General features: G+C 37.4%; 1 protein-coding gene across 2 annotated transcripts; it reads right to left on the bottom strand.

The window, feature by feature from the left end:
• Positions 1 to 239: 239 nt before the first annotated feature.
• On the bottom strand, positions 240 to 27,884 carry pkig (protein kinase (cAMP-dependent, catalytic) inhibitor gamma). 2 transcript variants are annotated; one of them, XM_059527947.1, is made up of 4 exons: positions 27,652 to 27,884; positions 23,850 to 23,900; positions 5,301 to 5,479; positions 240 to 1,047 (listed from the first exon to the last, which is right to left on the bottom strand). In XM_059527947.1, the coding sequence occupies exons 3-4, from the start codon at positions 5,449 to 5,451 to the stop codon at positions 965 to 967; spliced, it is 234 nt and encodes a 77-aa protein (XP_059383930.1). In that variant the 5' UTR covers positions 5,452 to 5,479; positions 23,850 to 23,900; positions 27,652 to 27,884; the 3' UTR covers positions 240 to 964. The 2 variants fall into 2 exon arrangements, with proteins under 2 accessions (XP_059383930.1, XP_059383929.1); XM_059527946.1 differs by lacking the exon at positions 23,850 to 23,900 and having other exon boundaries at positions 27,652 to 27,879.

The raw sequence follows: 27,884 nt of genomic DNA, 5'->3' as shown, positions 1-27,884 counted from the left end.
CGTTTTGTAAATTTTGAGTTCACATAGAATGCATTACACAATGCATACACAAAGTGTAATTTCAACTACCGGTATTAAACAATTTATTTTCCATGTCCACATATTTAATGAGTATAATTTTGTAATGATTGTACACTATCCCTTACTTGTATAATCATATTCATAAATTACACTATTTTCCTTCAAATACATCCAATCCCAACTTAAAAACCCCCAATAAATAAAGACACTGAAAGCAATAAAGTCATTCCTTTTATTTTGAGGTACTTACATTTATCGGTCACAATATAAATGCAATGTGTTTCAATGAGTGTTTCTGAGAGTCTGACAAAAACCACAAAAACAGTGCCAGGAGCAGAAAGCATCAACTCAGATACTACATAAATATAGTTAATTATGTTACATTTGTGTTACAGTATATAATGAAGTATAGAAACAAACCTGACCGCAGGCAATATTTGGGAATTCTGTTCTATAGTCAGACCACCTTCAACTGTAGTGGTCATTGTTAAAAAAAAAAAAATAATTAAACTGAGCCATCCATGTCATAGGCTGTAACAAAAAGGCTATATTTGGTACTACATAGTTTACAGTAGCTCTGAGTATTTGTTTTAACAGTAACTCAACACGAGATTGAACGGTTTAGTTTAAGTTTAGGATGGAAAAATATCAAAACGCCTGTGCTTCTGCTCAACCGCTGTTAGAAAAAACAAACTTCCCTCACTCAGCGCTGTGGATGAATACAGTCCTCGACAGATTTGTCCCAGTGGTGTTTGCAAAGGCAGTGTCTTCTCCATCTGTCTCTTAGGCACTCAACAGCATGCAATGGGTGGACGTCCACCTTAATGGCAGTCTATGAGAGGAGCTCTTCACTGCTGCCTGACGAGCAAAGATGAGGAGAATTTTCAAGAGAAAAGGAGAGAACTCCCCAGCTTTCCTCTCTCCTCTGGGTCATTCTTCATCTTTATGACGGTCCCTCTGTCCCCGGTTTATCCTGGCTCCCAGATGCCTCTGCTTCAGGTGCTGGAGATCCAGAAGCATCTCCCTCTACAAGACACAGATATGACAAACCATTTTGCTACAACATTGCATGCCCAGTATATTCTCCAGCTAAACATTCTTAACCGAGTCCTCATGGTCATGGGAAAGTCTCAGGTTATTTCAGAGATAAAATGGTGCCAAGAATGTGAACTAAGGAAACTGGGTCAAATAGAGACAGATGCTGCTCTTATTTCAGTAGGAAAGAGCTGAAATTTCCCATACGAATAGGAAGCGGTCAAGGAAGCAGTTATCATTGAGAGGGCAGATAATAAATCTTTGTCACTGGTGACAGACTCCATTCAAACTCACCAAACCTATTCACGTTCAATCTGGACACTGTGACCTTGTTGAGCCGTGTCCTGGATAAAAGTAAGGGACGTTGTGAAAGAAAGGCCAGTGAAAGCCTTTGGTTCTCGTCCTCTTTTGTGAACGACACTTGTACTGTGTTAATGTATCACAGTCTTACCGTATTTACAAAGCAAGTCATTACAGGGGCCAAAATGATGCAGTGTTGCATAACAAATATGATTTGATAGACCACTGGCAGTCAGGAGACTTTAGTGCTGTTCATGTGATGAAAGAGCAGATAGTTAAAAAACTAAATTAAATTACTGCCGTCAGAATACCGAAAAATGTACTGAAGAAAATACGGGTGCAGAGTGTTTCTGCAAAGTTTTAAAGGTTAGCTTTCCTAGAATTATATAGTCACTTCATATTAAGGTTCACTTCTAGTGTTAACATTTTTCTTGTTTACATGACATATTTCAGTGTAAAAAACTATAGATGATCTAATAGATAAATCGCAACTCTTTAATAAATACAAAAATTATATTTCTGTTATAGGAACATTCTAACAAAGCAAAGTTTTATTCTTACATTCTTTGACATATAACAGTGCAAAACCACACACACAAAGCACATTCATAGTCAAGGGGAGCAAAAAGGAGGAGAATAAGCAGAAGTAGTTGAAGGTGGAGGAGAAGGAGAAGGGAGGAAGAGGAGGTGAAGAAAAACAAGACAATGTTGAATAAGACGTAGTAGGAGGAGAAGGAAGTGTAAGGGGAGGCGGAGGAGAGAAGGAGACGGTGGTTGTTTAGGGGTGGTTGAAGGTGAAAGAAAAAGAGGAGGAGGCGGAGAAGGAAGTTTAAAAGAAAACCGTATTTACCGGACTATAAGTTGCACTTTTTTTTTCATAGTTTGGCTGGTCCTGCGACTTATAGTCAGGTGTGACTTATTTAACAAAATTAATTCAACATGAACCGAGAGAAATGAACCAAGAGAAAACATTACCGTCTACAGCCGCGAGAGGGCGCTCTATGCTGCTCAGTGCTCCTGCAGTCTACACTGAAACACAGAGCGCCCTCTGGCGGCTGTAGACGGTAATGTTTTCTCTTGGTTCTTGGTTCTAATTAAATGCGATTTATAGTCCAGTGCGACTTATATATCAGTGCTCCAAACTGCGACTAAAACGGTCGCATTTGGGACCATAAATATTAAAATGCGAGTGAAGTTTTTGCTGAGGTCGCCACTGGCGACTAGGCCCATGTGTTTACATGCCACTCTTAAAAAATTGCATGTAATGCCTTTTTTCCTGATTGTTTTGCATTCACATCTTTTGTTATGTTCACACATTGAGAGAATGCGCATCGAAGTTTTAGTGGGAAAAAGTTTTAAACAGTCCTCATCTGCCGCGCAGCAGCGCTGACACACACCTGATAAACGCGCGAGAGAGAGAAATGGAGACTTGAAGAGAAAGTGCAGAAAAACAGCGTCTATTTCGTTCATAACTTGAACAAACTACAACAGGTAAAGCTGTCATCTGTGTGGATATTGGCAATATCGTTAACAGTTCTCGTTTATAATCATAAGGCTTCTTTTTAACAAGATCTTAGTCCATGCTGTGTTCTATTAATGCATGAACTTCATTATTTGAAGTGCACTTGCCGTCCAGTAAATCGCAAAAAGCTTTGTGCTTTGTTAATTTTTAATTTACAAAGTATCAGCTTTAAAATTATTCCAAATTCATAACAAAATTCAAACAATAAATACAGTTTTGGTGCTCTTTAAGGGGCCGTTTACATATCCCGCCTAAAAACGCGTGGAAAACGCTAGGCGCGCCGCTTTCAGATTTTTTTCCAAACGCCTTCGGGCTCTTGCGCTCCTGAGGCGTCTGCCGTTGCTAAGCAACCGTGACCTGCTCTCTCCATAAAGACGCGTAAATTTCAGCAAAGGATAAATGGATTTGCAGCACTAAAAATCGATTGCAGTAGTTCCGTTACTAAATTTATTTAAAAAGGGCTATCCATATACAGCTATGATCAGCTGTTCCTTCATCTTGGCTGAGCTTTCAACGTTGGTACTGGAAAGGATGGAGCTGATTGGTTGGTTCTTGTCACATGACCTGCGGTGCGCTTGCGGGATTCTGAAAAGTTGAGATGTTTTTAACTCGATGCGGTGCGGGCGCGCCTGGAAAAAAAACGAGCGCGTCGCTTCCATTATGAGCACGCATGCATACCGCGCACCTACATTTGAAATAACGAACTTGAGCGCACAAAAGACGGGACATGTGAACGGCAGGTATGTACTCTTTACTACTAGAGTACATAATGAACATGAATTAACATCAAAAGGGAGGCTATTTTAAAAGAGATTTTACAGTACAACACTTTCAAACTGCGGAAAACGTGTAAAGCTTGTAAACATTGCAACGTAATATTAACCTCAGTAACCTTTCGGTGTCCATAAGCTCATCAGTCAGCTAGAAAAATAACTATAAAGAGGAGCATTTTGCTATATTTATGAGCTATTGAATTTTTATATTTTTACTTTACCTGTTGTCTACATGATTCAACTACTCCTATAAAATTAAATTTACTAATTAAGAAAAACAGACTGAAAGTGTGAAAGACATGCACTCTTAAAAATAAAGGAGCTTAAAAGGTTCTTCACAGAACAATTTTGGTTCCACAAAGAACCATTCAGTCAAAGGCTCTTTAAAGAACAATCTCTTTCTGACCTTTTCATAATCTGTTATCGTCTTCAAATGTTAAAGGTTCTTTATGAAACCATTTAGACAGGAAAAAAAGGTTCTTCTATGGTATCATGAAGCACTTTTATTTTTAAGAGAGTATGAGAACATTTGCAGGATGCATTGAGGAGGACCCCAAACTATACTCAGGGGCCAAGTGATGCTTTTGGTCCATGATATTGGTACAGATTTTGTGTAATAAACAACGCATGACTAGGTTTCAAGTTGGAAAAGACATTTAGCTCCCACTTTAAGTGAACCTTCATTCCCAGGTCGTCTACAAGATGGATTAAAATGCTGATAAAGTCAAGAAATGATGAGACAAACACGTCAGTATGATTAAAAAGTTAAAATGTAAAATAAAATTTTTTAATAAAACGCATAAAACATGTTTATTCTGTGGCACCTAAAAAAATCATTTGGCACCTAAGTTTTTTTCTTATAGGAGCCAATGGCTCCTTACTAGATTTTTTTGTTTGGAGCCTTGTATATGTTTTTTTTCCTCGTCATGATGTATTTTTGGACTGGTGCGACTTATAGTCAGAAAAAAACTGTAAGTAGAAAAAGATGGTGGAAAAGGAGGATGAGGAGGAGGATGAGAAGAAAAAGAAACAGGAGGAGAAAAAGTAGTAAGAGAAGGAGTTTTAGGAAGAGGAGGAGGAGGAGGAGTAGTAAGAGAATGAGGTTTAGTAAGAGGAAGAGGATTAAGAATAGGAGGAGAAGAATAAAGGGAAAGAGGTTTAGGGAGTGAAGGAGAAGGTGAAGTAGAAGAAGAAGGTTTAGAGAGAGGAGGAGAAGAAAAAAGCTGTGACTTATTTAGAATGGTGCGTCAACCGGAGGTCGCAATTTAAGACTGCATACGTCATTGGGGAAGTTTCATTTAAGAAAAGCAACCTCTGGAGGATGCCGCCTCTGAAATGAGACACATCAAAATAAGTAGTAGTAAGTAGTATAGCAAGGAGGTTTAGGGAGGGGAGGAGAAGAAGAAAAAGTAGGAGGAGAAGAAGAGATGAGGAGGAGAATAAGATGATTAAGAATGAGGAGACCGAGCAGAAGGATGAGAAGAAGAAGAGGTGGAGGAGACATAAGATGCAGAAGAAGAAGATAAAAGAAAGGAACACATGAAGAGGAGAAGGACGACTAAAAGAAGGAGGGGTAGAAGAGGAGAATGTTGGAGCAATATCAAATACAGCTGCTGCCTCGCAGGAAGAAGTGAAGCTGTGTGATGTACCTGCAGCTTTCAGATCCATCTGAGCCATGTCTTTTGTTAGTTCACCGGTTCCCACCGCTACTGCCTCTCCTTTAATGTCCGGCACCGCGTTCCTGCGACCTGTACGATCACAGGTTATGAACTCTGAATATGACGCCTCAACGTCCATCATCTGCTCACAAACTGCCCTCTCATTACACCTGAAAGAAACAAAAGATAGAACATTTACTGTCTGTTAAGAAAGTAAGCAAGCCAACAGTTTGGCTAAAATCTCTTTTGAGTAACTCTATATAAACCTGTGAATCTCTCAGTTTAGTAATGCCCATGACAGAACACGCCGTCTGATGAATTGGAGTAATTATTACTTCAGGGGCTCTATTTCAATGCTAAAGTTAATAGATTCAGCTACTGAACTCATTTCATGGCCTAATTATATAAGAGAGCCAAAAGCATTCATCCAACCCTGGATGCATTCGTCATTCTTTTCATGCTTGTTTACACTCAGGGTTTCTTACGAGTATCAGTGAAAGCTTGCATAATGGAGCCTTATTGGCACGCAAACAAGAGATAAAAACTCAAAGCGATCGATTAGACACTTTTTGGAGCTCATCAAACTGCTTTCAGGAAGGAGAGTCATGGGTGGGTGTTATGCTGAGCGAGGAAACCTCCCAGAGAAAGTATCCAAAACACATTAGCCGCTCGCTCACTAAGTGTCCCCTAAGTCATCATGCAAACCCCATTTACTTTAACCAGTGCTGGCAATAACGTCTCAAAAGTAACATGCTCCTATTACTCCTTACAGCATAATATCCTAATTACCTTTTCAATAAATATTTAAATGTATAACTATAATTTAAGATTCTATTTGAATATGTTTTAAAAAGTAATTTATTCCTGTGATGCAAAGCTGAATTTTTTTGCAGATGTTACTCCAGTCTTCAGTGTCCCATGATGCTTAAACATTTCTTAATATCATCATTTTTGTAGAATACAATTATTAAAAAATAAAAAATAAACGTATGAACCCCAAACATTTGAACACTAGTGATTATACAAAAAAATAAATTAAATATTAAAAATATAGATTAATAAATGTCTAAAACCAAGACTAGTGTAAAAAGTAATGCAACAGTCCCATTTCTGCAAAAAAATAAAGCAATGTTGCAATATTTTAAAACATAGTTATTGCTTAAAATTGTTTAGTACACTCTTTAAAATTAAAAGGTGCTTAAAAAGTTTCTTTACAGGAAGCTATAAAATAACCATTTTTGGTCCTACAAAGAACCATTCAGTCAATGTTTCTTTAAAGGACCATCTCTTTCTTACCTTTTTATAATCTGAAGAACTTTCTTTCACCACAAAGAACCTTTTGTGAAGCAGAAAGGTTCTTCGGATGTTATAGTTTCTCTATGGAACTGCTTAGACAAGAAAGGTTTTTTCTTCTATGGTATCGTGAAGCACCTTTATTTTTAAGAGTGCCCATACTACTCAAAGTCTTTCATAAAAAAAGTATCAATATATTACATCATTAAAATGTCTTTCCTTTTTCAATTTATATCACCAATCAATGCATTCGTTTCATGATGGATAAAATCAAGTTCCCGTTATCGCATATCCTGTTTCGCCAAGAGATGCATCACACTGGGGCCATCCTTAAAAATATTTTGGTTTGCAGTAACAGTAATTTTTTTTTACAAAAATGGGTCGGTAGGTTGGTCAAGTTTCAAGTTTCAATGTAAAAAAAAAAAAAAAAAAAAAAAAAAGTACATTTTTGTGATGGTGATGACGTAGGTATGAATTTAAACAAATTAGCATATAGTGACGTCACTGACCGGGTCTTCAACCCATGCCTTCGGGCGCATCATTGCAAACCTCATTTTGATGCAGGCTATATAGACCACAAACAAATTTAAATCTTTGTCAAAAACATGTTTATTGCATGAATTTCAGGTGAAAAGAAAAAAAAAATGAGGTACTGTTTTACTTGCATCCACCGCTACGTGTCAATGCAACCTACAAATGAGAGAACGTTTACTTCGCTTTCTTGGGTTGTCACTTTTGTGAAAAAAAATCCTGTTTGATTTGAGTGACAAGTGTTCATTGAATCGATTGTAAAAATCGATTTTGCACGTCTAAAGTTTTATACGGCAAAAAACACCAAATATAAGTGAATCCACGGACAACAGGCAGGAGGAATGTAAAGATTCAATATATTGGTAAAGACCAATATTTCTGATGATTCTGACCTTCCGTTAATGCCCACACGTGGATGGCAAAAAGGACATAATGCAGACTGTGTGCGGACGGCCGAAGTATACTTGATCTTTATCAGTGGCGCACGAGATGCGATGACGATGTATGTGGCATTGCATTATACGGTTATGTTAGCCTATCCAGTTGAAGCCACTACAAAAAAAAAAAAAAAAAAAAAAAAAAAGAGAACATCAATATGGAGAAGATCTTGTTTACATCAAAACTGAAACCAAGCCGTTCACACAGAATGCATTTTCTACAGGGACACCGTTGGACTCGCGTCTCGCACAAGAGAGCCGCATGTTTGGAAAGACATGTAAAATTAATGTATTTAATTTAATTTTCTAAAAATATCTCGAGACTTTATGTTGGGTTTTTGTTCCCCATCCCACTGCATCTCATGTTTTTAAATGAAAAAAATTATTCTGTGTGACTGGTTTTCCGCCCTTTTTATTTATTTAACAATGCATTGCGGTTTTGTTTATAGTTCTTTAAGCAGCTTAATAATAATTGGTTCATAAACATTATGTTGTTTTTTCACAGTCATGTATTCTAATTCTTTGAATAAACGTGCAGTAATATTTTGCTTCTTGAGGCCTCAGAAGAGAAGCAAAAAGCTTTTCTTCACCCTAACTGAAATTATGCATTTTAAATTAGAATACAATTCGAAAAGAAAACTAAAGGGTGCCCAAGCTGCAGTTGCTCTGTGAAGCCTGTTCAAAAAAAAAAAAAAAAAAAAAAAAACCTGGACGCGCTCTGAGAGTAGGTTGTTAAAATCAATTTCCTATTTTCGTTTTCGAAACTTGTGTTGGTTGATTCGTGCTTGATTCGTGCAATAGATTTTCGAACATAAAGTGACAGTCGACACGGTCACGGTTTTAGACTAGACGTGAGAAGGGATGGGAAAAGATCTGGGCACAGTTTTTTCAGAACTTCGTGCCAAGTTAAAGCGGTGTCGAGCTATTTAATGATTTTTTTTTAGATGTATTATGGTGCCCGAACCCATATGACTTTGAACAGAGACCGGGAACATTTGGTTTACTGCAGCCGCAGCCATCATTACCAAGCGCAAACCGTTAACTCTGACCATAGACAGTAAAAGAAATGGACAAGTGAAGTCAATTAGAAGCACGCACTTCCCGGGGGTCGGGCATACTGCACAGACTCAAACTGAGCTTGATGACGTAAATGTCACGTGAGCAACCTGCAAGTCTTCTAATCGCTGTGCCAAGAGAGATCTGAATCACCCACCAAATCTTCCAGTGAAGGCGACCGTGAACAGGAGTACATTTTGTTAAGTATTCTGATTAATTTTCTCCCTTGAACTTCATACCTCCACGTCCCCCCGATTGCCTCAAAGACAGTAAAAGATTGTCTGCGAGCTTCTCCTCCTGTCCATACGGTAATTTCTCTACTGTGCGACAGAGAGTCGCTGGTTATGATGCAATCGTTAGCCTATTTTTTACAAAAACTGCTTCTACGGGACCATAACGTAAGATACAAGGTAATGGAGCTTTTTATACATTTTCGTGTTTCATTAGAAATATTTAATGGACAAATGGAGTCTTTAAACGCCTCAGATGTAAAGTTATTCGCTGTCAAAGTGACGCCAAAATGAATGGGAGTCAATGGAATGCTAACAGCAGGTGGGGGTCCGCTAGTCAATGGCGGCGCCCAGGGGTGCTTCAATAAAATATGAAACCCTGTCCCCCTGACTCTGACTGAGAGTATGGCAAACAAGAGTATTTTTAAGGATGGCCTGGGCTGCAAATACAAATGTTGACTTCATGCGAGTTCAGCTGGCCCGTCTGAAGAGAAGAAAAAGGGATATACCAGAGGAATGTGAGAGGGCAAGAGAAAGACAGCAAACACATCTAAATGTGATGCAATGTGTTGGAAGCCGAGGGGGAGGAAGTGAGGGAGAAAATTACAGGGTATAAATCATAATGCTGGTCTTCACTGCTCATCCCTCCTTTCTGCATCAGTCCTTCTCCTTGAATCACCCCTCTCCATGCCTTTTTCTTTCTATCCCTCCTCTTTTTTCTCTTTCTTTTTATAGTTCTCTCTCTCCCCTTCTATTATTTTCAAACACTCCAGTAGTGCTAAGCAAATCAGGGGTGTTTGAACAATCTGGAAAGTGGGAGGGACTTTGACTTTAAAAGTACTGATTGTCTACCGAAATGTGGGTAGAGATTTTTGCAAGCAATCTTCACGAGCAATGGGTAACTATGTCGGAATGTGTTGTGACAGAAGTTCCCTTTTAAACATCACTTTTGTAAAATCAAGGGGTCAAAGTTTGGCTGGTTCAATAAGCCCATGCTAGTAGATTACAAAATTACATTGATGATAAAATGCTTTGCAATGCAGGTTAATCTTTGTTTTTCTTTGTGCAGTTTAAATCGTATACACACAGAAATATACTATATTGCCACGAGAAAAATATTGTTCCCTCAACATAGCATCTCAAAGCCTCGACTTCACATTGCATGACCATGACAAGGATGTAGTTACCTCGACAAAATTATCTTGTGGTCAAGATATTACATCATGTTCCCACGAGTTTACGTCCGCGAAAAATGTACTAAACCAAACATGTCCTCTCCCGGTCACCTGAAACAATGCAATCAACAAACGTTTTCTGAAGCGGCAGTTACTTTCAATTTTGATCTATTGCTCTAATTTGATCGCTGCCATAGATATCAATGTTTAGATCCAAACTATAAACTTTCATCCCAGTATTTCTGTGATAATATGAATGATTGTTATAATACTGGGTAGCTGGACAGACTGTTGTGAAGCCGTTTCTTATCTAAACATGCTGCATGAACTGTATGGGCGAATTGTTGTCATTTAGAAATTAGATTGCATGGGTGTTTGAATGATTAATTGTACAACTTTAAGTTCCAGAAGAAAAATTTCCTGATAATTTTCTCACTCTGTCATCCAAGATGTTCATGTCTTTCTTTCTTCAGTCAAAAAGAAATTAAGGTTTTTGAGGAAAACATTTCCAGGATTTTGCTCCATATAGTGGACTTCAATGGTGGCCAATGGATTGAAGGTCCAATTTGTTTCAATTCAGTTTCAATGCATCTTCAAAGAAATAAGGTATCTGTCATTTTCTTTACAAAAAAATAATAAATACAATTTCTATACTTTTAACCACAAATGCTTATCTTGCACTAGCTCTGCGAAGCACATCCATGACTTAATGCATTACGTATCGTCATGTTGGAAAGGTCACACATGACACAAGAATTAGTATTGAAGTCCTTTTGATTTTCTTATTTGTAAAGGGTGTTTGATTTAGTCTTTACACGTTTGCTTTGTAAACACTGGGTTGGTACTTCTGCCTAAGTCACGCATGACCTTTCCAACATAATGCGTTAAGGACTCGTAATGGATGCTAGAGTAAGATGAGCATTTGTGATTAAAGTATATAAATTACTAAAAGTTGCTAGTGTCTGGTAAATTAATAAATGTATAAATAAATGTGTAAAATGTACTGCAAGATGAGCATTTGTGATTAAAAAGCATATAATTTATTTATTTTTTTGGAAAATGATCCTTTCACTAGATAAGACCCTTATTCGTTTCTGGGATTGTGTAGAGCCCTTTGAAGCTTCACTGAAACTGCAATTTGGACCTTTGACCTATTGGTCTCGGAGTTTACTATATGGAGAAAAATCTTGTTTTCCTCAAAAATCTTAATTTCTTTTCGACTGAAGAAAGAAAGACATGAACATCTTATCAAATATTGCAATGTCAGTTTTTTTTCCAATAGCTAAGCAGCCTTATTCTGATGCATTCTGAAATTTAGCAAAAAATCCTAAGGCACTCAGCAACATTCAAGGAAGCTCCACATAGCACTGGTTTACATTATTTAGCATCATACTGAAGAGGATCTGCAGTGTATTCCTCAGCTGTTTGCTATCATATCACAGCCTGTGCACATTCAACACTGGCCACTGTGTGTTTTATCAGGCTGAGTCATTACACATAACGTCTGCCAGCACCAGCATGTCAGTTACCCAGTATGCTCAACCTCATTGTCTGCCAGGACCTTGAGAAGTGTGAGCCAATTTCACTTTCATGCTAACTTTGCTGACGTGTTCTCCAAATATCAACCCGTTTCCCCAGAATCTAATTACTAGTACTCCTATGTCCTAGGTAATGCAGGAAGAGGGGATTTTTTTTGTATTGTTGTGACCCAAGTCAGCAAAGGTCAGGCTCGGGTCACAGCAGCTGATGAAGATTTGGAACAGTGACCTGCAGAGAGCTCAACTTCCCAGAGAAGAGGCAAACTGAAGAAAGAGTCATACAAAGTGCATGAGGATTTTAAGAGACTCTCCGCTAAAAAACACAAGCTGTGCTTCATTAAAAAAGTAGATATAATCATGTCTTTCTTTCACAAAAACTAAAAATGTGCTTGAAATCCCAAGTTGATGCCTGGCAACACATTAATTTTTATGCTACGGTGGATTGCAAAAGGTTTGCCTTAATCATCCCTTACACATTTGTGTTTGGCAAAAGCATGGCAATACAAACACACACACAAGTTTGGGGTCAGTTAGATTTTTTTTTTCCAAAGAAATAAATTTATATTTTAATTCAGCAAGAACAATTTAAACTGATCAAATGTGACATTAAAAACATTTGTAAGGATTTCTATTTAAATTAAATTATGTTCTTTATGTTCTATTCGTTAAATAATCCTGAAAAAAAAACACCTTGGTTTCCCCAAAAATATTAATCAGCACAAATGTTTCCAACAGGTATAATAATAAGACATGTTTCTTAACCCTTTAACTGTCACCCCCATTTTTGAACATAGACGTGAAAGTACACTATTCACACTTAAATTGTTATAATTTATAAACACTTTTGAATACAGACCAAAGGTTGGTCTCTTTTTAAAGAAGACAATCTGCAGATTATTGCAGAATCAAAATCATTTCAAAACATGAAAGCATAAAAAAGTTATAGAAGTTTAAATTTACTGTAAATACATTTATTATTTAATTTTTATTATATTTTATATAAATATTTTATTAAATATGTTTTAATCCAAAATTGCTATAAAATTAAAGCCATATGTCTAAATAAGTTGTGTTCCAAATTTGAAGTTGATAAAAAAAAAAAAAAAAAAAAATGTAGGTTCATATGCAATTTTGTTTAGGCGTTATACCACAAAAAGCCACCGGGTGCCATTGAAACTCCATTGAATTTTTGGGATGCATTTTTCTGTCAAAAATGTATCAATTTCTCTCTCAATATTATGTCTATGACAAAATAACCACCAAATATGGAATCTTGAGACTCAGACCTTTCCAACGATATGTATTATGTCAAGATTATGAAAAGTTTTGATTCTAAAAGACCGTAATATATTTGGAATATGACCCCTCCCACTAAGGGGGAGGAGCAGGCTAAAAGATTTTAAAGTACGATTTCCATGGTAACGCAGTGTCCGATTTCAAAATGGTTTTCATAGGATGAATTTGGAGTATTTAAGCACCAAATCAGCATGATTTCTGAAGCTCATGTGAATCTGAAGACTGGAGTAATGATGCTACAAATTCAGCTTTGCATCACAGGAATTAAGTTAATTTTTTTTAATATTTTTAACATGGAAACCAATTATTTTAGATTGTAATAGTATTTCACAATATTACAATTTGTACTGTATTTTTCATTAATAAAACAGCATCGGTGAGTATGAGAAACAACCTACAACTTTTGAACTTATTGTGTACATATGTTTTTTTAATTATTGTCTTTTAATATATTATTTGATGTCATTTCTTTTTTATAGTATAGTTAGCATGTTGTACCATCTCTTTTCATTTCTCTGCTTTTAAGTGGCCAAAATAAAGTGCTCCAGCCTGGGAATCCTGAAGTAAAAGTTTCTATATTTAGTGAGTTTATCTGAGGCAACAGGGGGCTGTTGCTTTGCTTGGCTCAAATGTACAGTGTTCGGTTACTTTCCATTTACTCTCCCAAATTTCATTACAATAAAAGTTACACTAAGGCTCACTAGTCATTTGATACATTTTCCATGTGGCCCATCTGACTAAAACAAATCTTTTATTTGCTGATGGCGTTACAAGTCGGAGGAAATGGGAGCCAACAGCAGCTGTAAGCAGCGTCAGAGGACAAACGACGCAGGTGTGCGCAGTGTAAACATCTCACATACCAGAGGGAAAACAGCCTAGCCCTCGCCCTTAGCCTGCAATCCCCATAGGATAAAGAGTGAGAGCCTTACAAAAACACCAACTTGAGTGCTGACGTATTCATCATTTGCCTGAGTTCTGCTTTGACAGCAGGCCTAAACAAATGACAAACCCAGGTTTTGCCTTTATTTAAATAATAATAAAAAAAAAATAACCCAAAGAAAACCAGTGGAAGGAGTCTTGCTTCCACGCTCACTAGATGTTCCTTGATATGTCCAGTGTCTAAACAGTCTGCAAAGCCCACTGGGTACATAAACACATTGCTCATTTCCATATTTGGACAAATCGTGAGATAGTAGGCCCCATCATGAGAATGACATGCAGCCAACTAGATCTTTACTTAAAATTAGAGAGTCAACCACAGATCTATTGAGAATAATGGGATAGTTCTGTCAAAAAATTTAAATTCTGTCATTATTTACTCAACCATTATTTGTTCAACTAATGTCATTATTTACTCAAACATTTACTCAACATGTTGCCAAACCCATGTTTCTGAATGTATAATGAATATCTTGGTCTCCATTTTAAGAGATGAGCACTTAGTTGTTTTTTTTGTTGTTGTTGTTGTTGTTCTTGGTTCTCTAGGCATTTCAGATCAATCATGAAAACTATTAAAAGGCTCATTCAGCACCAATCATGGTTTTAAAGGGTTAGTTCACCCAAAAATGAAAATTCTGTCATTAATTACTCACCCTCATGTCATTCCAAATCCATTCATCTTCGGAACACAAACTACAATATTTTTTATGAAATCTGAGAGCTTTCTGACTTTGTATAGACCACAACACAGCTGACACATTCAGTCTCTGAAATGTAGTAAGGACGTCATTAAAATAGTCATGTGACATCAGTAGTACATCCTTAATTTTAGAAGGCTATGAGAATAATTTTGTGTGCAAAGAAAACCAAAATTTCAGTGTTGGACATGCGTTCATGAGAGTACCACGAAGGCTGATGTCACATGAACTATTTTAACAATGTCCTTACTATGTTTCTGGGCCTTGAATGTGGTAGTTTTGTTGCTGTCTGTGGAGGGTCAGAAAGCTCTTGGATTTCAGAAATATCATAATTTGTGTTCCAAAGATGAACAAAGGTTTAATTAATGACAGAATTCTCATATTTGGGTAAACTATTCCATCGTGTTCTGCAACTTGGTCCATGCACAACTGCTCGAATATGTGGACAGTAAAAGTTAGCCCAGACATAAAGGAAAATAATTATAATATATTATTATTATTTCAAAATAAAGTCAAATAATAGGTCCTTCAGAAATGATGTCACTTTCCTCAGTTTATGAAGCTTGCATCCCACCACCTTGTTCCTAGAAAACACCATATATGGTCCTTCGGTAAAATTATCTGTCTTAATTATCAATGTTACGGCTGTGATGGAAAGACATTCTAGACCACAAATAGCACACTTCACCAACCTCAAAAGGGAAAGACACTTCCATGAAAAGCAAAGTGCTCAGACAGAGACAGAGAGGTGCAGCTCAGGAATGCACACTCAAAAAGAAATTAAATGGCTGAGGTTAATATCACTACACCACAACACAAGCTAAATGTTTTATGGCCAAATATGCTCATCTCCAATATGCCAGTGGCTTTCAAGTGTAGAAACATGAATGCATATTGAGCGAGTCTCTGGCACTCTCCAGTCCATCAAACCGGTCATAGGGTGTGTCAATATAAGCCTAAGCAATTACATGCATGGTTTAAATACTTTTTGCTCATAACTGCTTGACTTCCTCCATCAGTCCTAGCTTGAAAGTGCATGTGGCCACTAAGCAAACTGTTCAGTCAATATAGGCCGGAAATGGATGGTGAAGATTGGACCCTTGGGACAAAAGGCCTTACTCCTCAGCAGCAGGAGATGAACTGTAAAAGCAAGAGGCTCAAAGTTTACTCTAGACACTTGATCTTCACCAAGATCACCTGTGGACTGAAAAGCCACCAATGGATCCCGTTTTCAGCTATCGCATCAAACTAATCCAATTAACCCTGCTGTAACATGAGCATGGTCAATAACGGTCTCAGAAAGGATGACAATGTTTCTTTGTTCTCTGTGTCCCTGTGATGCTCTAATCATATAATGGCACAGTACAGTTGTGGGAGACTTTTATTGCAACCATGAATGCAGTGTGAATCAGCACACTTGCAAAGCAAATAGGTTTCCTTTATAGCCCTCCATCCTTGTGGCTGTCGACTGAAGAATGGGAGATCTCCTGAACAGAGTGTAACAGGATCTCTCACTGATATTACGAACAAAGGTCCGCGAGCCCAGTGGAGGATACAAGTCTATTGCTACAACTCTACTGGGACCCTCAGTGCCTCTGAGCGTAACGAAAACATATCATCTTGTGGTGGTTGCAATATGCCCAAACAAACAACCTTAAAGTAATTAAAAATTTGCAAGAGGAATAAACCTGCATTAGAAAATGCAGCGGAATCTGCCAACAAGCCCTTCAGAATAAGCACAAATGAAAGTATTTTTTTTTGTTTATTGCTTTGTTATATTGTAAATCTCAGAATTTGTGCTCTCAGACTTTTGAACATATTGTGGCTGGATCCAGGAAGTCGTGGCCTAATGGTTAGAGAGTCGGACTCCCAATCGAAAGGTTGTGAGTTCGAGTCCCGGGCCGGCAGGAATTGTGGGTGGGGGGAGTGCATGTACAGTTCTCTCTCCACCTTCAATACCACGACTTAGGTGCCCTTGAGCAAGGCATCGAACCCCCAACTGCTCCCCGGGCGCCGCAGCATAAATGGCTGCCCACTGCTCCGGGTGTGTGCTCACAGTGTGTGTGTGTGTTCACTGCTCTGTGTGTGTGCATTTCGGATGGGTTAAATGCAGAGCACAAATTCTGAGTATGGGTCACTGTACTTGGCTGAATGTCACTTCACTTTCACTTTCACTTTCACTTTGTCCACGGTGAAAGCCGATGCTGCGATCCACAGTGCAAAGTTGATGTACTTCCTCAGCGACCAGCACGGATCAGCTCCAAGCATGGAGCTTCCCCTTTTGGAAGGCCAAACAAAGTAGCTTTGCTTTCACAGTGGAACACACAGCGTCTATACGACATGGAGGCAGCGGCAACGAAAACAATGAGAATAAGAGGTATGCCTTCTTTCTTTGCGTGAACATTTGGGCGGCATTACTCAAATCTTTCCACATACTGACATAGACATGTGGGGGCGTCTTAGAACGAGTCATTTCAGAGGGCCTGGGCGAGTCTTAACTTTTATAAAGAATCTCTCTTTGGATTTGAGACTTTAGTCTTTGCAACTTCACAGATCTTCTGTATTCACCAATAGCTTGTAACACCCCAGAGAAAAATCACAACATATGACCCCTTTAAATGAACAAATGAATAAAAAATAATAATAATAATAATTAAAAAAAAAAAAGACAAAAAGTACGAGACCAAATGAACAAACATGAATAAACAAAAACAACTGAATGAATGACACAATGGGCGAACAAATTAATGAACAAATAAAACAAACTAATAATGAATTAACTACTGAGTAAACAAATGTATGAACAAACATACTATAAATCACATTAATTAATAAACTACTGAAACAAATAAACAAATGAAAGCATAAATAAATAAAACAAAAACATAAAATACAATTTATGCATTTAACAGAGACTTTTATCAAAAGCAACTTAGATTGCATTCAAGCTAACAATTTTCTACTATCATGTTTTCCCTGGGATTCGAACCCCCAACCTTGCGCTTGCTAATGCAATGCTCTACCAGTTGAGCTACAGATTAGAGTAATACCTCTCAAAAGCTATTTTGTTCACCCTTTTGAATAAAATAGGTGATAGACATGGCAACCAGACTAAAATGTCTGCTAGCATTTGTTTGCTTATTGTGGCAAAAATAAAATACCCAAAAAACACCTAAATGGGGCAAATGTAGGCTATAGAAAACCTCCTTTTCATATTTCCATTAGACAGACATGCACACAATGCTGCAGCAATTGCAGCCCTTTTAACAGGGGTTTTAAGATGAAGGAGTCTGCTGCTACTATATTTAAAGCTCCTGTTTTGGCAAGAGAACAAAGTTTATAATAGCTCACAAGGAATGAAGTAAGCTTGAAAAATGCCCCACATTCTGTCTTTATCAGGAAAGAATTTCTGGACACAGCGAAGCTGCATCTAATCAAGTTGAACAGACTCCAGCCTGTCTAAAGAAGCAAGCACATTTAGCTGCTCTTTAGATAAGTGCACCAGCTCCAGCACTCCCCTGTTTACTCAGATGAACCACAGCTCAACTGAACCAACACTTTGTGTTCACATGACGTAATTGACTGCCCATTCAAGAAGAGGGGAAAAAAAACAACCATTGAGAAGGCATTGTTGTTTTTTGGCATTGGTAAATCTCACAATTCAAAATATACATTTCCTTCCACCTTTTGAAGGTGTTGCTTTGTGTGTCCACATTTATTTTTCTCAAGCAACATCAAAAGAGCCACTGCCTGAATTTCCACACTGGAGATATTATTCAGGACCAAAAACAGTCACCTTCTTCCACTAACCAAGCATTTCATGCTATAATGACTTCTTAAAATGCCAACTTCACAGTCCCCAAGCACTTCAGCTGCACTTTTCTTACAGCCTCTTATCAGCATACTGTAACATTTCACGGACCATATTCAGCATCCCCTGGAAAAGGTTATGAGCCCACCGCGAGGGAACTTGTTTGTACATTACACATTCACTGCACCTAAAATATGAGAGGAAGGATCTTTGATCTTTGATCACATTCTCCAGTGCAATTGCTTTCAAATCACCAAACAACACTACAGCAAAATAGTGGTAATCATGAACAAGTCATTAAGAAAATAGAAAAATGGAGAAAAAAAAAAGATTGGAGTAAAAAAAAAATTATATAAAAACATTAAAAAAAAAAACATTTTTATTATTTTAATCCACGTTTTGCAGCTACAATTTAATTTCAATGATGTGACAAATACATTTTTAAAAGAACAATTACTTACAGTGGCCATATGATGTTGCTAAATTTCATTGGTGTAATAAAATGTGTTTATGTAGTAAATGTAAATGTGTTTCTCCTCTATGCCCCACCTTTCTGAAACAGGTCCTTTTTTTACAAAAATCATCATTCTGCAAGGTGTGCTCTGATTGGCCATCTAGTCAGTGCGCTGTGATTTGCTGAATGTCAAAAGCGTATTGTCGGAACATTTCCAGGGCCCTTGCCATACTGTGATGCGTGACCCAGTCAGAACACTGGCGCTACAATACAAAAACAATAAAAACCCATTATAAACGATTTTTTGAAAAGAACAAACGTCTGAAGCCATAAGAGAAACATACAAAATGTGCAGAGCAGGGGGGCACGAGGACTGGAATTGAGAACCGCTACTCTACACTGCTCAAAACTCGCGTTTGAATCGTCAGTGGCAAATCCTTTACATATGTTAACTTATTTACAGACAGAGTCAGAAGCACCAGCATTGTAGTCTACTCTCTCAGGATCAGGAAACAGTCCTCCATAAAATGTACTGCGTAGACTCGAATATTTGGGTTGAACTGTTCTGGAACAATGTTGTAAATACAACTTAACCACTGATTTGACAAAGTAGTTTCGCTTTCTCCATGACATGGCGCCGGCATCAACAGCAAGAATCAAAGGTTATGCCTTCTTTATTTGTGTGGATATTTGGGAGGCATTATGCAAATCGTCCCACATCGTGACGTAGACGTGTGGGGGCGTGTTTAAACGAGGCATTTCAGGGGGCTGTGGACAAGTCTTAACTTTTATAAAGAATATCTCTTTGGGTTTGAGACTTCAGTCTTTGCAACTTTACAGATCTTCTTTATTCACCAGGAGCTTGTAACACCCCAAAGAGAAAGGAAAACTTGAAAATCGCATCATATGACCCCTTTAAACTGATTTTCTAATTAATAAGAGCTTATGAAAATGACATGCACTATAATTGGAATACACAGCATATAGTTTATAAAGGTTTTGGCATGTCGCACCACAGGACAAGTTATTCTCAGTCATAATTTGAATCCCATATGCATGAATCCATACAAATACACAAACATTTAACTTATTTATGCTTATTAAATGTTGAAAATATCTAGATTATGTGGAGCCATACCACAGGACTAAAGTAAACATGAACATGAGTAGTTCCAAATTAACATTACAAATCTGAATAATAGTAAGAGGTAAACTCACTTTTCCCAACTCACATACCTTGAAAATTTTTAATTTACTTCCTGTTGGGGTCTTGATTAGCAAAATTTTCAAGGATCCACAAGAGATAATTTATTTGTAAATGGATTTTCTCGCTCCCCAAGACTCAATAACCATTAACCAGTCCATTTTTTAAATAGACCCAATGAAAAAAATAAACACAAAAATTTAATTTATATCTACATTTCTGAATTTCCCAATCCATGATTAGTGCAGTCACACCAGAGGGTGTTCATTTAAAAAAATATAGGAATAAAAGTTAAATAAAATAAACTGTTCTTTGCGGTCAAGCAAAATCCCAAGGTAAAAGAAAGAGTTTTTCTACTGTACATCATGGCAACTACCCAAATATTATGAGAGATATGGCTCCATTTTAAAATTCTGTTGGCATAGATCAGATGTCCATAATCCTATAAGCAAATGTTTTATGCCAAACACAGCTTGCATGTAAAACAAAATAGCTCTGAAATGTGTGATGGGCATATTGGTCATGGAGGTGGCATGAACACTGTACAAAACAAGAAGAGAATCTGCCAGGCCTGCAGTCATGCTGCTTGTGGATGAGAATGTGGTATCACCCACACGTGACTCACTCTCATTCGTCCTCCTCTAATGCCCAACAGGACCGGCGCCACTCTATGCATGAGGATTTTACAGAGGATCAAGACGAGAATTGCATAGCTAATGCAGAAAGTTTGCGGTCAGGCAAAAGAAGAAGTTTTTCTCATGTCATCGAAACCCTTTCAGCTCCCTGGGCACTGAACGAAGAGCAGCTACAATCTAAAGATTTTCAAAGCCACAAAGAAGCAATTAACCGAAGGTTAGGAAACGATAGCCGATTCGAGATTAAAGCCATTTTCTCGCACTGATATCAGCAGGCTTTTAGTTCACAGGGTCCTTGAACTGAGTGTGTATTTGGTGTTATTTCATGAAACAAAGTGTTAGCATTTAAAAAGGCTCAGGGAGATGAAGGTGTGCGACCGCCGCCTCTTTACTAATGCAGGAGTTGACGGGCTTCATTTCCCTGTGTGGGAAATTTCCCTCCCTTTTGATATCAGAGCAAATATTAAATAATAATGAGGACACTGCAGGGAGACCGAGTCAAATGTTAGGGCAGCTCGAGCCAGCTGAACTTTAGATCCGACACACAAATAAACAAATCCAGCTTTAATAATTGCGCAGCACCAACAGCCAACACGGTCTCAACATTATTTGCCTGGCACAGGTGGCCGCCTCAATGTATTTGCCTCATTGTTTGAAAGAAACACCAACCTTCAGACTTCACCAAGATAAAGAGCAAAGAGCTTGTGGTTTGTCTTCCTTCCTACTTCAAATACAATTAATATCTATAATAAGCAGGAATGAAAACGTACCAAGCTGAACTCTTGTGAAAATACAGAAGACTGCTATTTTCCCAAATGAAAGCACAGAAGAGTTTTACTTTGAAATGTTCTGAGGGCAGAAGGAAAAAGGTCTCAATTAAGCAATCATTTTCCTGTCTTCTAAAGGGTTTCCTTTTAGACCACTTTAGAGGAAGCAAAACTTCTATGCGTCATTGAAAGATGGCATCTATTTTTTCTACTGTTACGATGACATGCAAGCACACGATGAAGTCTGCAGTCAACGGTCACAGTCAATCATCCGGCCAGAAAATGAGCGTTTGCTGAGAGAGCGAGAGAGTTTAAATCTCTGTCTGAGCCAAGAGTATCAGATGTCTGAATCAATCCACTGTTTATTGTTTTTATGTGGCTCTTTCCCCAATTAAATTCGCAGCATGGAGGCGAGAGAGAGAGAGGGAGTGTGCTAAAAGAGTTTAGGATTTCCCCATGAATCACACATAAGACTATGACAACAGTGACTGAAGGGAGGGATCTTTGCTGAGTCATGAACGGGTGGTGTCGTTCAGAAGATGACAGCGGGAGCTTATTTGACTGGAAATGTTAGAAAAGGATTAAAAATCTCCCCAAAATTCTTTCATTATTTACTCACTCATTGTCAATTAAATCTCCTTCTTCTGTGAAAAACAAATGGAGGACAACTTTAGCATACTTTGGTTTCCATCAATTTTCTGACCAACCATGATGTAACAAATTGGAATATTCATGCATATTCAAATCAAATGAATAAGATTTAATTGGTACTGCAGAGAGGGAGGTTTTCAGTGCCTTAATTTCAGTCTGATTGGTCTCACTCTCAAACAATGCTACTGGCTGAAAATATAGTGCATTAGTAGTGGGCTACAGTTATTAACAGGTAAAAACGTCAGGCAAAACATTGTATAAGAATAATGTCTTTTAAATTGTTCCTAAAAATGTAATGATTGGAGGTTTACAGCATTTTTATGCACATTCAAACTCTTTGCCTACAAACAGTCAAAAGGTCACACGCCTTCCGAAAATAATCACGCTGCTTGGAAAATAAATGGTTTGCACATAAATAACAGTACCTATCCAAACCAAAAGCCACACACACTGAAATATGCTCACCATCATCTGCAACCTGCTATTACTGAACAAACAGTAACATAGAGAATGTCAATGATCAACAAGATCCTCAAATGTAAAGAAACATACATATTTTTCTAGCAAGACCAAAGCTGTGGGAAAGTGAAGAGTGCACACAAAAATCTATGTTCTTTCTCTATTTACTCACCCACGTGTCATTTCAAACCCATTAAGCTACATTATTTTTTTTTACAATAAAATAGTGAAAGTAAAAGTCAAATTATATTTGTTAAGAATTTACACAGGTTTTTGCTATATACATTTAGTCATTTAGTAGACGAAAAACAATACAAAAGTGACAACATTAAATTGTCTTCTAAAATAAAATGATATCATTGCTTGAGGAACAAAATTCACTGAAAATCAAATGTCTGGAATGTCTTATGGCGTGAGTTTGATGTCTTGAGCTTAGTTGCTTCTGATTTGACAGCTGCGGCAGGGATTCTGAATATTACCAGTAACTGTTACTTTAATAAAAAAAAACCTCATAATATTTATACACATATGGAGGAAAAACACATACTGGTTTGGAATGACATGAGGGCAAGTAAATGATGACAGAAAGTACATTTTTGGCTCTACCATTCCTTTAAAGGGCAGGATATTGTCTCTTTGACAGGGCCTTGTTACACACATCCAGTTCTGCTCTTGCATTAAACACATGGCCTTAACAGGAAGCAGGTGGGACGTCTGTCCTTGTCATTTATGTCCTTCTCCTGCACCAGAGGTCTGACCGCGAGACAGAGAGAGAGAGAATACATAGAACCAGAAACACTGTACAAGTGAGCATCTGGAGTGCGGACAGACAAAAACGAAATGCAGACATATTTATTATGTTAAAGGTTAAAGTTCACCCAAAAAACATTACATTGATTGGACCCCACTGACTGTCACTGCCAGCCTTTCATTGCGTTGTTAAAGTATCTTCTATTGTGTTTCACAAAGGAATCTGGATAGAAGGTCATACGGATTTGGAATGACATGATGAGTACATGATGAAATTTTTCATTTGGGTATATAATACCAATTCTACAGAAAATTATGCATAACTTAACTCTTCAAGTGTTCATTAAACAGTCAACCACGGTTTGTGGAAAGTTTTGTCCTCACTGAAACCTGGACAATATAAATGGACCAAGAAAATACTCTTTAAACAAAAGTACAGCTGTACTACAAACAACAAAATACTAGGAGATAAACTGAGCATCCTTGTGGTAAAACACCTAAAGCTTTCTCCTTTTTGCTGCCACATCCTTAACCCTTTTCTCACTTCCAATTATCAGTACTTCAAGCTAACAACCATTATCCAAACTTAGTCACAGTAACAGCTTCAATTACTTACCAAACACATTCCGAGCGCTAATGACATGGTGCTACAAAGCTCTCGGAGGACCTGAATAAAGAATAAAGTTTTATTTTAGTCCATACGAGAAACAGAAAGCAGCATTATCTGCTCCTAGTGTTTATAAGAGAGCCTCCTCTCATTTCTCTCGCTTTCTGTCTGCCTCTCTCTTTCTCCTTCCCGTCTCTCTCTCTCTCTCTCCGCAGCGAATGGATCCCACACAGCTGCAGCACGCCTCTCTCCCACAGATCAGGGAGGATGTGGGCGTAAAGTGATTTGATTTGCTCCAAGTTGTGAAGAGACGAAAACAAGTCAAACATATCCTGAGAGCAGCTTTCAGATCTTGAATGACAGCCTGAATGAATCTGACCAACGGCTTCAGCAAGAACCCGCATAAGTGCATGAAAGCCACACTGACCATGTTCATATGGACATGAAAATTCCGAATAATATCAGAATGTGTTCATATAGGTCAATGTTGTAAGCGCCATGTAAACACGTTGATCAGCCAATATTCCAGTCAGAACTGCCATGTAAGTATTTGAGAAAAAAGTAGAATGCAATTTTACAAAAAAATAAATAAATAGGCTTATAATAATAAGAGCATTATTATTGCGAGCATATGCGTGTTCAAATAAAAGCAATTAGGAGTGCTATAAACAGACTGAAAAAGATTTAGAGTCAGGAGGAGACTGACTCTTTTGTTCAAACACTTAACGAAATTAATAAACAAACAAACAGAAACACTGTAAGAGTCTCTTCACCAACATTTTGCAATTCAATGTGCTCATGTGTGCTGTTGTCAAGGACATGAATGAGAATTAATGAGTTGATTACATTTTCAATCTATTTTTACTAATTCGGCAGAGTAAAAGGCCAGAACAAGCAATACTGAGAAAAGAGCAGGCATGTAGTTTAATTTATTCACTTATACAGAGAACAGCTGCGTGAGGCAAGTGACAAGTGCTTTTCAGAACAAAGTGTCAACTTAAATATGGCAACCAAAACTAATATAAATAATAATAATAAATAGTAATGTTACAAAATAAAAAGAGATAAGCACATAACAAAATGACAAAAAAAAACTAAAATAAAAATGAAACCTAAAAATATAAAAATAAATGCTACTTCCAAAATATGTATGCATGTATGTATGAATTAATAGTATATAAATAATACTATAAGACTGATATGGACCTCAACTGAAAAACTATTTATACCAAGACACCTGTGGATATAGATTTATGCGTTTCAAGAAAATGTCAAAGCCTGATTCACTCAGCAACAGCAGTGCAAATTCCTGCATATATATTAAGCTGTAAGTATTTAATTGTATTGATACTATAAAGCTGTACATTTCATGTGCAATAATAATAATACAGCCCTCCCAGCAGGCTATAACTGAGCGGAGAATTGCTTCCCAGCAATACCGTTATAATATCAACAGCTTTGTTGAGGAGGCCCTCAAGACACTGTAGCACTGAAACTCAATCAAATTATTTCGGAAAAACAAATATGATTTTGTGAAGCTTACAGGTCAAAAAGCTACCAGTAAAAGACCCCACACATAGCCTCTGGTTTGAGCGGAGTGATTTATACATTTAAATTCATGCATCAACAAAATGACTTTAACCTATTATTCACTACACCGGCTAGAAAAACTTTTATAAAAATAGAGAGAAAAACTAATCGAAACAAAAACAACCACAAAAGCCCTCGACAGATACTGCGGCATGATAATGGCTCAAGTATTAATGCAAAACTCTTGCTGTAGACTGACCTGGACGTGTCATGCAAATGAGCTTTTAACTTAAACCAAAGATTGACAAGAGCACTAACCAAAGTGAGAGCTGCCAGCAGAAGATAATGCTTCTGCTACATCACAATGATAAATGATAATAGTCCCAAACACATCATTGAGTACCACTACCTGCCATTTCATCAACCTACTCTAGCAGAAGAAGCCAAGTGGATGATGACTTGCTGGAATAATATCTTTTGACTCCGAGGTCCAAAACAGCAGTTGCTAGTGAAGTTGTTGGGCCAGAGATAGAAACTAGGACAACCAAGCTCATGAGAGAAGGAAAAGATACCAGCTGTACAGAACAAGCTGACAGTTTAAGTCACATATCATGAAGTTAATTAAAACACCAATCTGTTTAATACGGCCTAACGTCCACTGTACCATCAAATATTAAAAGCCACTCTACAAAATTAGCTTCAGATGAACCGTCTGGATACATTTACACAGCTCACATGACATTGAAAAATTAAAAAGCTGATGACAATGAAGTGATTGTTCAAGATCTTTTCGCTTCGGATTGTTCATTGTTGACATGCAGCTCATCAAAACGCCTCAGTGAATCAAGTCTATGATGTCTTTGAGCTCAAGGGTCCAATGAATGTAGTAACCTTAACAGACTCCTCACAAGTGAAAGAGCTAAAAACAGACCATCTTGCATATTTAATGTGCAGATCAGTGCAAACAGGTCACCCACACACACTAAAACTGATTACATTTGAATTCTGTAAATGTCTTTGGCACGTCTTCAGGAGTGTGCCGCCAGAGCACTCGATCATAATAAAAATGTCCACACATGATTGAACTGAAACTGGCATAGCTGATGCCTTCATTGTTACTATATTACTGTTGTACTCATAGAAAATACTCTTAAAGAGATAGTTCACCCAATAATGTTGTTCCAAAACCATTTTGAATTGACATTTTTAATATTCTCTCATCATTTATGCCCATCTATTAAGAGGTACACTATAATTTACAAGCTTCAAAAAGTACTAATTGTTATCTTAAAATAAATCCATACGAATCAAGTGATTTAACCCAAGTCTTCTGAAGAGATATGATCACGTTACATGATGAATAAATGTAATTTTGCCTTTAATTCAGATATAAACATTGATCAACACATTCAGGTACACATCAAACATAGGCGACAGAATGCTTACTTGAAGGAAATTTTGGTTGGCTGGACTTTAAATGGACATATATTATTGATGAGAGAAAATAAATATTAATTTGTGTTACGAAGATGAATGAAAGTCAGTCTTATGGATTTGGAAGGACATCTGTTCTTTTCTTTTCTTTTTTTTTTTTTTGATTAATAAACCCTTGAATGTCTAACTAATGTCTAAACGTGTCAATACATCCTTCCTCTTCCAAACAAGAGAGTATATAAAGGCTTTTGTCATATAGAGGCAGTTGAAAAATATAATTTATGTCGTCCTTCACTGATCTTCATGCTGTCAGGAAGGTTATCAGTTGCTTACATTTCGCCTACAATCTCCTTTCGTGATCCACAGAATAAAGGCTGGAACAAAATAAAGATCAGTTTTCATTTTAGGGAGAACTGTCCCTTTAAGGTTCCTGCATGCACATTGGCAAACGTTGTGTTTTGCCTATAAAAGCAAAAACACTTGGGTAATTCGATTAGTAAACAGTGGCCAAGTAAAGAAAAACAACCCAGACCATTTCATTAAACCAACACCAACTACAGTTTTAGATTAGGGAGCATTTACATTTGTTTTGAATATTTTCTAAACGTACAAACGCTGGAATTAAACCAGATAAGCCCTTACATCACTCCTTCTTAATTGAAAGTCTAATATAAAGAAGCGTCACGAATCATAGCAATACTGCAATTTAGCCCCAATATTACAACATATATTCAGCATGATCCAAAAAAGTAACGCGCCAGTGTGTTTTGTTACATTTGTAACGATTGTTGTCTTACTACCGAAACTATATCGATTGTAATCAACCATCACTGTAACAAGAACTAACCTTGATCCGCTTTACTTTCTTCCACTTGTTACTACGCCTTACGCCATTCACTGTTTGTCGGGATTCCCCTTCATTCCCTAACGCTCTTCCCGCATTCCACACTCCGCTTCAATGGATTTTAACTGATCTTTTCGGATATTCCTAGTCACATTCAACGCTCCACTGACAGTCTTTTGAACACAATGAGAAAGACTGATAGGGCTTTAAACAGCTGTTTCCAAAATGGAGTGATC

This window comes from Carassius carassius, chromosome 37 (assembly GCF_963082965.1).
Source record: "Carassius carassius chromosome 37, fCarCar2.1, whole genome shotgun sequence".
Taxonomy (NCBI): Eukaryota; Metazoa; Chordata; class Actinopteri; order Cypriniformes; family Cyprinidae; genus Carassius; species Carassius carassius.
The sequence above is the reverse complement of the archived record's forward strand: the minus strand, read 5'-3'. Positions and strand labels throughout refer to the sequence as shown.

What these genes read in the sequence shown, in the direction of transcription:
- pkig (XM_059527947.1), bottom strand. Translation starts at nt 5,451, where the DNA reads ATGATGGACGTTGAGGCGTCATATTCAGAGTTCATAACCTGTGATCGT. An exon ending in GATGGATCTGAAAGCTGCAG is followed by an intron (nt 1,048 to 5,300) that starts GTACATCACACA and finishes TGTGTCTTGTAG; the next exon opens with AGGGAGATGCTTCTGGATCT.